Source organism: Macrobrachium nipponense, chromosome 1, assembly GCF_015104395.2.
Source record: "Macrobrachium nipponense isolate FS-2020 chromosome 1, ASM1510439v2, whole genome shotgun sequence".
NCBI classification, from domain to species: Eukaryota; Metazoa; Arthropoda; class Malacostraca; order Decapoda; family Palaemonidae; genus Macrobrachium; species Macrobrachium nipponense.
In genome coordinates this window covers 97432512-97443811 of record NC_087200.1, presented here as the reverse complement: position 1 = coordinate 97443811, position 11300 = coordinate 97432512, and the positions used below count along the sequence as shown (strand labels likewise).

The window sequence follows — 11300 nt, the reverse complement described above, 5'->3', positions numbered from 1 at the left end:
TCTCCTGGGAAGAGAGACTGGAACTCCGTAAGGGTCCGTTGCGAAGTCCCAACGCCGCTTCACGCCCGGCCGCCCTGGAAACCCGAGTAAGGACAGCGTCCCTTCGTCGGAGAACCAGGTTGGCCCACAGGTTCACCGTCTGGTGGGCAAGGAAGGAGATGGCTCTTCCCCCAGACTGGCAAAGTCTCCTGAAGGCCGAGTCATCTTCGGGAGAAATTCCCCCGGAGTTGGCTGCGACCTTAGATACTGTGAGGGACCACAGATCTAGCCAGGAGACGGCCTGGAAAGCTGCCATGGCGGTAGATTCCAGGCCTAGTGCCTCTTGCTGCGAGAACCACAGGTTCTCGGACAGGAGCTGCTGCAGAGACACACCCGGAGTCAGCCTGGCTAACTCCGGGTTCACCTGTTTGGGCGGCATCGGGTCTTCAGATGGCACGTAAAAACGCCGCTGTCGCAGCAGAGGAGGTGGAAGCAACTTTGCTCGACTGCCAGACTTGAGCGAACCGTCTGTCCGGAGACAAGCGATTCAACCTGGTCCAGCACTGAGTCCGCAAGCTCAGAACGCGGCAAACCCACCGTCGGTCTGGGTTCCCTCTTCGGGCCCCAGAACGACTCGAGCCGGGACGTGGGCTCGGATGGTGGGAGCGGTGATCCTTCCCCGAGGTCGTTGTGCTGACGAATCAGCGCAATAACGCTCGGCAAAGTTCCTCTGGATCTCAGGAGTGACTGCGTCCTGCGGAGTCGGACCGTCCAGTCCCTCCAACAGGAGCACCTCCCGAGACCCTCCTCCCTCAAGGAGAGGAGCAGCGACAGACCCCTCTCGGTCTCCTCCAACCACCTGTGCGTACGACCTGGCTGGTCCGAGAACCGAGCCTGGTACGTACGACGACGTGGTGGGATCTGAGGGGCGCACCTCACGATCACTCCTCAATACCTCGCCCTCCGGTGTAACCCGAGGAGGTTGCTTTAAGGTATGGGAGAGGAAAGACCTGACGCTCCTCCTCGCTCGCTGGCAGAACCAGCGGGCTTGGAAGGCTGCAGGCGATCGCCAACCCTGCAGGGTGGCGATCGAGCTGCAGACCTAGTCGAGCCGTCTCGCTGTGGAGAAGAAAAGGCTGGACCGAGAAACAGCGGCGCCGGTCTCGTGTGTCAGAGGAGCTGGTGCTGGTCGCCGTACCCGATCGCTCTCTGTGAGAGTTGACGGTCAGGGCGACCGGCGAGCTCCACTGTCACGGTGAGATCGGTGCGTATCCTCACGGTGCGTATCCTCACAGTGCGTCAGTTCGCTGGTACCAGCCGTGGCCGGTGCCGGCGAACGGGGGGACCTCTTCCCAGCCTCAGCCCGTGGCCGGTCATGGACCGTCACGTCCGCCGTCCGGGTAGCCAGCTGCTCGCCGCGAGAGCGAGAGCTGGTCTGGTGAGAGTCGCGTGAGCGGCTGTCACCAGTCTTCCGCTCCGTGCCGTGAACCTGACGCTGAGCGGACTCAGAGGTCTGGTTCCTGGCTGTACGGTCGCTGGTAGGCGACCGTACACTCGGTACCTCTCGCGAACCGAGCGGCCGAGACGGACCCTGCTGCTGTGTGCGAACCACTGACAGCAGGTGAGGAAGTGCCGGTGTTAGCCGGCACTCCTCTGGTCCCCGTAGTCTTCTTCCTTGCGGAAGAAGAGACGGGTCCTGCCCCCGAAGGAGCAGGGTGACCAGCGGAAGAACCCCCCGTCTCACCAGAGCGAGACGGGCCCTTAGAAGTTCCCGAAGGAGACTTCTTAGGGGGGGGGGGAGGCGACCTTCTTCTTCTTCGGCGGGGGAGCCTTAGAAGAAGAAGGGGAAGAGGCGGCAGACGACGACGCACGAGCGAAGAATGACGATGAAGACGACGACGACACCTTCCTCCTCTTCTTCTTCTTCTTCGTCAACCTTCTCAGGGACCGACGTCAAAAAAGATCTGTCATCCAGGACGGAGCCGGGGCTGCTGTTGCCGAAGCAACAGGGCCCGGACGCACCTGTCCGAACAGATCAGCATCGGGAGCAGCGGCGCCAGGAACAGGAACAACATCAGCAGGTGCGAGCATCACAGGAACGGCAGAAGAGACAGCAGGAGCAGGTACAGGAACGGCAGCAGTGGTCAACGTCACGTCCGTGGACAGCCGCTGGGCAGGTACGGCAGGTACGGCAGACTGTGTAGGCGGTCCAGATGGGCGGACCAGCGGCACAGACATCCTAGGTACCGGTGGGAGGTCCAGGGGCGAGCTCTTCGGGCACACGAAGTCCGGTCGCGGCAGCACGGCAAACCCAGGTGGCGGCATCACACTCCCCCGAGTTATGGCGACTGGCCCCTGCACCGATGTAGTGGGTGTCACAGAGACTGCGTGCTGGGTGTACACCAGGTGAGGAGGTGAAGCGTAGCCGGGTGTTGTAAGGGTCGTGGTGGTGGTCGTGACCGTTGCATGGGTGACCGCCACGGAGCCAGCGAGATGGTAGAGCAGCCCCTGGACACTCGGCACGCCCTGCAGCCCCAACGATGCCCACACCTGTCCGAGGTCATCCTTCGCGGCAACCGCACCTGAGGAGGCAAAAGTCGGGTGATTAGGGGGATCCTCTACCCGCTCGCGCGAAGACGAGCGGATAGAGGACCCAGAGTACAACTCGACGTCAGGGTATCTAGCGCCCTCCTCCACACTCGACAAGTCAGGAGAGGAGAAGGACCTAGACACCCCCCCCCGAAGGGGAAGGCGCGAGACGTGGAAGTTGAGCGGGCGGCAGGAAAGAAGACGAAGTGTCCGTCACCAAAGGAGTCGCGGGAGAGCTTCCCGACGACTCCTTTGCAGGCCTTCGCTTCTTCCTGCCCTCATACAAAGTCCACTGCGCCTCCGACCAATCATTACAAACATCACAAGGCTCGGCTCGGGTGCACTCGCGCCCCTCCCGACACGAGAGCACCACAAAAAATAGAGGGTCTATCTCCGGGAAAGAGCGGAACTTCCCGCATTTACGCCCTTCGGTACCCGGGCATAGTCTCCGTGGGGTAGCGAGGCGAGGAGATTCCATCATTTATCAAATTCAGTTGAATTAATATGAAAAGAGAGAAATGATTGTACTTACAATGAACTCTTTCATACACAAACACAACCAAATACTCAAGAAAGCAAACGACGAGAAGCGGGCAGAGAGCGTAGAACACACACGTCCACTCGCTGTGAGGCCGAAAGCAAAAGTGATTTGTTTACCTCCCAGTCGCGCGCGCGCGCCTGTCGGACAAGCAGTTAACTACCGAACCCCTTGTTTGAAAGCTTACGACCTATCCAGCTGCCACTAGTACCTTCCTATTGTAAAAGGACCGAAGGTTTGTATGCCGTGTCGGAACAAATAATCGTAAGGATCAATTCCCGGGTAAGAGCGAAAATTGATACAAATTAAATTTATGCAAATAAATAAATGAAAATGAAAAGAATACTGTATTGCGAATCCACTTTCATTGCATTTTATCATACAAAATAAAAGGCTCGTGCCGAGCGCAATCACGCTCTCGGTAACGAACGCACAGGGCAAAAATATAATGAAAAAAGTACTTACATTTTTCAATTACACACTTTCGCCCAAAATACATGACTCGGCGCGAGCGCGCCCGCCCTCGGCACCGAGACATAATTCAAGGGTTCAATTCATGAAAAGAGAGGAAATCGCCGCATCTACGGCGATAGCTCCATGTTGGTTCATAATTAAGTAATGAAAATGAAAACAGTGTACTTACAGTTTCATTTTCAAGTCAAACAAACCATTAGCAGAAAACACAATATGAACAAAGCATACGACGATGAAGCGGGCACAGAGCGATGACGAACACGTCCTTCACACCCGCGGCCGAAAGCAAAAGTGATTTGTTTACCTCCGCGCGACTGTCGGACAAGCAGTTAACTACCGTTCTCCCCTTGTTCGAAGCTTACGACCATTCCAGCTGCCGCTAGCTACTTCCTATTGTTAAAGGACCGATGGTTTGTATTACGTATCGGAACAAATGGGAAGTTTGTTGACAGAAGCGACTCCGCAAACATGGAGATGGTGTCAATCTTCTAAACTTTTTGATTCGTCGTAAGTAAAAATTTCAAAAGCGTTTTGGGGTTGTGTGCACTGCGTTGGCCACACTTTTTATTACTCTCTGATTAAATCTTAATAGGTATATGGCCTTAATTTCTAACTTTGGAGAAAATACTTACTACTTCGAAAGGAGAGTAGAGGTCTTGAGGACCTGTTATCACCACCAACAACTCATGACTGATGACCATCTCCGGTGTTAGGATGTGTTAAAGTACTTTTTCGGAGGGTGGCCAAAACCGCGGTAGTCGGTGAGTTGGCCAGTCCACTCGTTTGTTTACCCTAGTTAGTAGTAGGGTAAAAAACCGCATGGTACAGGGGTGGACCATGTATGATCAATGTGTACAACCCCAAAAAAAGTACATTATAACGCGTCTTGACATCGGAGATGGGGATCAGACGCGACTTCTTGTTGGTGAGAAACGGAGCTAAAGACCTCTACTCCGGTGTCAGGACGCGTTATAATGTACTTTTCTTGGGGTTGTACACATTGATCGTACATGGTCCACCCCTGTACCATGCGGTTTTTTACCCTAGCCTATAAGGTAGCTAGCAGCAGGGTAGGTACCTACTATTGGGGTTAGTATTTAGGTTATGTTAGGTAGCAGGTCAAGGGTACACATTAAGCTAGTATACTTACCGAATCCATATTCATCGTTCTCAGTGTAATTGGTGTTTGTATTATCACTCGTTATCGTGTTGAGAACTCTGTAACAACGATTACCCACCCATAGAGTAGAGGGACGCATAAAATTCAGTGCCATGTTAGTTGTCAGCTGGACGTGGGTTTGTTGTTGTGGTTAGTAGTAGTAGTAGTAGTAGTACTAAAATGAGTTCAGAGGATGCTTTTCCTTGAAATAGCGCCCCTTACTTGTTCTATTTCACCCTGGTTGTGCTTGTTTAACGTACTATAATTTCCTTATATGGTACCATAATTTTAAGATTAAGTTCTCCATTATAATCATTTTTCTTTTTAGTAAGATGATGGTTATTAGCTCCTCTTAATGGTTCTAAAATTGGACCTTTTCTTCTATAAACGTCATTGCATATGTATATACGAGATGACATACTTGAAAATGGTATTTTAATCATATAAAGCAGAAAAATTGGGTATGTGATCTATGCCCTTCTATCCGATTAGAAATTTAAACTACTGACTTTGGTTAACAGAATTATAATTAAATCTGTTACAAATATGGTGGCATATAATCCTATCATCACTCTTGTATTTCCTACTACTAAAGAAAAATATTAATGTTTAATAATGAAATTTATATAAAAAAAAGACTTGACAAAAAAAATTGTAATTTATTACTCTGTAAGTACAGAAGGCCAACGAAGAATTGGCGTAGTTTCTTAATTCATTGTTCTTTGTGGAAATATTGCCATATGCAGGTGCCAGATTATTTACTTAACAATAAATAACATTTCCTTTCAAAGGTGTTATACTTGAAATGAATTACATTAGAACTGAGTAGACTTATTCAACGTATTAAAGATAATTATTTTGCAAAGTAAGGAAAATATATACCGATGGGTCCACGATTTCTAATTTTATTCTCAACTCTAGCTTCGTGACAGCATACCGAAGATTTTGAAGTTGGCTTTGCTGCCGCTCGAGTCTTGACTCAACGTATCGTACTGCGCTGGGGTGTTGTCATTTCGTCTCCTATAGCCGATAAATAATACATCAAGGCGTTAACATTCTGTGAAAACGATGTTTAGTTAAACTAATTTTGTCCTTTGATCAATAAAATAATTTGCATGACACATTTAGTCGGCCTAAATTGGACTTCTGATTTTCCCACATGATTTGCCTATAGGTCTATTTTCAGGAGTATACTCTCTCGGATACGTAATATTAATGAGTATTTAAGTCGACTATATATATTATATATATATATATATATATATATATATATATATATATATATATATATATATATATATATATCTGCTTTATTTGACTATTCCGTTATTCTTGTTTTATTAGCCATGTTCGCCTTTCTTCTTATCCTTTTCATAATTGCTTAACATAATTAACTCAGACCTAGCTATTCAAAGTTAAAAAGCAATCATAAAAAAATCAAACGAATATAATTCAGTTTTATTTTTTATCGAATTCCTTGCATATCATCCCGTTTCATTTGGACACCTTGGAAAGCTGTGGGAGTCAAAACTGACGAATACATTAAGAAAGGCTTACTTTCCTTAAAGCTTTCTTAGGTTGATCTTTTTGTAGCTATTCATTTCTTCTAAATAGAAATCAATTCAAATTAGATTCACGTGTATACCTACTAGACCTACTACCATAAGCATATTATAAGTAGCTGAAAGGATAAGAAATATGAAAGGTGACGTTCTCGTTTAAGTCTATTTCATATGTTTTTATTTATTTATTTATTTTAAGAAAAACCTACTGCTTTAATCAAGAGTTGCTCTTTGACGGCTACAGGGCGTAACACGAGTGTATGCACATATTTTGGCGAATGAAAGATAAAGTTTCTTTGAACAGAAAATATTTTATAAACATGCATTTTACGGCGTCCGTTGTCGGTGCGGGGAAATTTAAAATAACCGTTATCATTAGTGATGCTTTCACGAGATATGGAGTTCTTAGTGAGAAGTGAGAAGTCGGATCTAGTCGCCTGAGATGTAGAAGAGAGCGGAGGTGGCGTATAGGAGTGATGGAAGGATTAGGCCGATGTTAATAAAGTATCTCCCAATAAAATGTATTCTTTAGGTTTTGAAGAAAAAAATGCATATATCATTGAAACCGTTTCCCTCCCTATCCGTGGTATTCACTGGTCACCGATAAAAAACAAAACAAAAAGAGTAAGCCTAACTGAATCTCTCATCCATCAAAGATAAGTTTGCTTATTCATTAGACTTATTCATTAGACAACTATCAAAGACTTCAAGTGTAAATTTAAAAATCTCTTTGTTCTCCATCTAAAGTATTCATCAGACACCAGTCATAAGCGTAGAGCTAGTTATAATTCCTGGTTCAGCAATGTCGTGACGAGGCACTAGAATTCAAAGTTCACAAATGAATGTTGCTCAGCAACATTTAGAGCAACATTTACACTACTGTATTATCTTGCTCTCATGTGTTGCTTTGAGGTGTTCCACCTCTAGGCCCATGTTCTAAATTTTGCCGTTCTTTAAATAATTTTATTCATCTATGTATGATTCTCTCCGGTTTATTAAGCTTTTTTGATATCTCTCCAACAAGAACTTGCACCGAATGCAGTGCAATAATTCTCTCGCTCATCGAGGAATGTTTCTTAGACCGATAAATGACACATTGACATTAGATTCCTGTGCACATAACATCAAAAGCAATAGAGTGAGGTCGCCTGGTTAACACTGTTAAGATATCGTTTTTTTCTTTTTGTTTTTAAATTTGATAGCATTTTGTGAGATTCCAATGTTTTCTGTAAAAATTAACAAATGGAATAGTTTTACTACCTTCAACTTAATATTGAAATGATAATTTAAGGACTATGTTCATGCAATACTTCTATTGATAGGTGTCTCCTATCTATTTGGTAATGTAAATCTATGGTTGCGAATGACGTTTTTTTCACTTCGTTTCGTTCACGTCAATTTTGCTATATGGAAAATAGTTTTACACAATAACATAAGTGAAGTAAAACCGGTGTAACCAGAATCAAGGTTTTATTCAGTAAACAATTCCACTACAGTAGTACACTGCAAATAAAAAAAAAACACGTTGTTGAACACAGACATAAACATAAACAAACACTTGAGTTAACTAAGAAGGTACATAAATCACACTCCTTATGAAAGACAGTATAACCAAGAATATACACAAAGCATATAACATACAAAGGGGCATCATAAGTAACATATACAAAGAATCAAGCATTGTACCATAATCTGGCGAGTCTACAGCTGTAATACGAGACACGTCAGCAAGTAACCACAAAAGTAAACAAAAGCTATAGAGACCACTAATATGAAACAGGTTTATTTTTACCACATTCTTCCCTTCTCAGTTAAGTTCACTTGGAGTAATCCTGAAGGTACTTTGGAGGTTGCCTCACTCTCTCTGACCTTCGAAGTGGAGGAGGTGAGGCTACCTGTTGAGGGACTGTACGGGATTCCTGAAGAGTGTCATGCTGAGAAGCAATATCCACATGGGAGAGACTGCGTGCAATCTCCTGAGGAGCATTTGCAGCTGACAATTCCTCAGGAATCTCGGACTGAGATACAGGAACCCCAGCATCTCTACTTTCACGGTTGTCACTAGCCATAGGAGCAAGATGTCTTAATGAAACCGTAGTCACCCTACCATCTGGAAGCTTCACATGCGCATATTCGGGGTTCGCCTCTACGATTTCAACCTCATCCACCAAGGGGTCGTTCTTGCTGTATCTTACATGGCATCTCAGGAGAGCAGGCCCTCCTTGGATGAGCCAAGTAGGCAACTATTGGCTGGTGGTGGACCTTCTACTATGCAGGAAAAGGCGCTCATGAGGAGTACAGTTCGTGGAAGTGCACAACAAGGAGCGTATACAATGGAGAGCATCTGGGAGAACAGTTTCCCACTGAGACACATCAAGGTTCCTTGTCTTAAGGGCTAATGTCAGAGTTTTCCATATAACTCCGTTATATTTTTCAGCCTGACCATTCCCTTTAGGGTTATAAGGTAGTGCGACTGGTAGCTACACCTTTCTTCATCAGGAAATCCTTCAGCTCTTCAGACATAAAACATGCACCCCTGTCAGTGTGGATGTACGCTGGAATGCCAAACAAAGCAAAAAGTTGCACCAAACAACTGATGACAGTTCTAGTGGTCATATCAGCACAAGGGAAAACAAACGGGAACCTTGAAAATTCATCCACAACAGTGAGGAGGTACTTGTTTCTAGATTGAGAGGGAACTGGGCCTTTGAAATCTAAGTTCAACCTCTCGAAAGGCTGGGTTGCTTTGATCAGTTGTCCCGAGGATTTGATGAATTGAGGTTTGAGCTCTAAACACACTTGGCAAGAGGTGGTAATTTTCCTCACTTCTTCTACCGAGTAAGGTGGATTCTGCCCCCGGACAAAATGCATCATGCGAGATATCCCAGGGTGACATAGGATTTCATGAAGTTCTCGGAGTTTATCAGAAGTAGTGGCACCACAGATGCGGGAGAGAGCATCAGCTGGTATGTTTTCTGTTCCTGGACGGTATACTATGTCATAGTGAAAACATGAGAGTTCAACTCGCCACCTTGCTATTTTGTCATTCTTTATTTTTACTGTTTGATTTAGAGTCAAACATAAACTTTACACTACGTTGGTCAGTGATGAGCTTGAAGTGGTGTCCAATTAAGTAGTGTCTCCACTTCCTCAATGCCTCCACTATGGCATAAGCTTCCTTTTCCACTGAGGAATGTCCTTGTTCACTGCGAGTCAGAGTGCGGGAAAAGAAAGCCACTGGGCGATCATTCTGTGTCAGAGTAGCTGCTATCGCATGATCAGAGGCGTCCGTTTCCACAGTGAAAAGAGAGGAGGGATCAATGGCCGTTACCACCGCACTAGCAATGTCTTTCTTCAAGTTCCCGAGAGCTAGCAGTGCTTCAGTCGATAAAGGAAAACCATTGGCTTGTGTGAGAGGGCGGATTTTCTCTGAAAATTTTGGTATCCATCTTGAGTAATGTGCAAGCAATCCCATGGTCATGCAAAGAGAAGCTGCATCTTTAGGGGGTGAAAGATTCCACAGTGGTTGCAAGCGTTCTGGATCAGGTTTGATTTTCCCATCCGTTACTGAATACCCAAGTAATTTAATGGATCTGACTTTGAAGTCACACTTGTTGTGGTTTAGAGTGAGATTGTACTCCTCAGCCATCTTCAAAAACCTCCGTAAATTCTGGTCATGCTCCTCCTCTGTCTCACCACACACAGTAACATTGTCAACATAAGCAAAAGTACCACTTACTTTTTCTTTCTTAAGGATTTCGTCAAGCACACGTTGAAAAGCTGCTACTCCATTTTTCACTCCAAATGGAATGCGACTGAACTCATAAAGTTTGCCCCCAGCTTCAAATGCAGTGTACGGTCTCTCTTCTTCTCTTATTGCAACCTGATGGTAAGCACTTTTCAGATCTAAGGTACTGAACACCTTTTACCGTGCAATGTTGTTCACCATCTCGTCGATATTTGGCAGGGGGTAGGCATCAAGCTCAGTGAACCTGTTTATGGTACAAGAGTAATCTATAACCATCCTCCTTTTCTGATTCTCCCCTGATGTCACCAGCACTTGAGCCCTCCAAGGAGAATTACTAGGCCTTATTATTCCTTCCGACATCATATGCTCAGTCTTGGCTTCAATGAACTTCTTGTCACTCAAGGAGTATAATCTTGACTTATTAGCCACTGGTTTACCGTCTGGTGTCAGGTTCTTGAAAAGGAAAGGAGGGGTCACCTTAACAACACCTAGTGAACATATCTTCAAGGGAGGTTTTTCTCCTCCAAAATCCATTTCCAGACCAGAATGTATCCTCAGGAAGTCATGCCCTAGTATCACATCACTACATAAGCTTTGTAACACCTTGAGTTCAACACCGTGATAAGTCTCTCCTTGCAACTCCAAGTCCACAGTGCACAGACCTAAGATGTTTGAGGATAGGGATTCATCAGCCATAGAGACTTTTCCATGCTCTGGAGACATAGTTAGTTTGTTTAGGTCCACTACATCATGACGCACAAAGCTGTCTGAACTCCCAGTATCAATAAGGGCACTGACAGAGCTACCATTAAGCTTGAGAGGTGTTATGGATTTTTCAAGACACTTAGGGGATGCCCCCACTATTGAAGCTAGCATTGCTGCGGAATGTTTTGGGCTAGAAGAGCCACTCACCTGTTTCACAGAGTGGCACACCCTAGCATAATGTCCTTGCTTCTTACATTTCAAACACACTGCGTCTTTAGCAGGACACTGAGTCCGGGAATGCCGGTTGTTCCCACAAAAAAACATCGAGCACCAGAAGTAGCAGCAGAAACAGACTCCCTGTTATTTTCAGCACTAGATGATTCCTCCTCTCGACTCACTGCTGACACAGCAGCATTGACAGGTTCTGCTGAAGAGAAGGAGGCTGAATCCTTCTGGGCCATTTCCAGAGTGCGGGCCTGTTCATAAGCAGTATTTAGGTTTAGTGTCCTATTCTCCAACAGACGCTGGCATATTGCACACGAGACC

The 11300-nt window shown here is 45.8% G+C and overlaps 1 protein-coding gene across 1 annotated transcript in view; it reads right to left on the bottom strand.

Annotated features, from left to right (window-relative positions):
• The window catches only part of LOC135218882 (uncharacterized), a 20017-nt gene extending 9092 nt beyond the window's left edge, over positions 1 to 10925 (bottom strand). Inside the window, 4 exon segments of the mRNA XM_064255329.1 lie at positions 8171 to 8764; positions 8766 to 9360; positions 9398 to 10184; positions 10356 to 10925. Of these exon segments, the coding sequence (XP_064111399.1) occupies positions 8171 to 8764; positions 8766 to 9360; positions 9398 to 10184; positions 10356 to 10925 (2546 nt within the window).
• Positions 10926 to 11300: the final 375 nt, after the last annotated feature.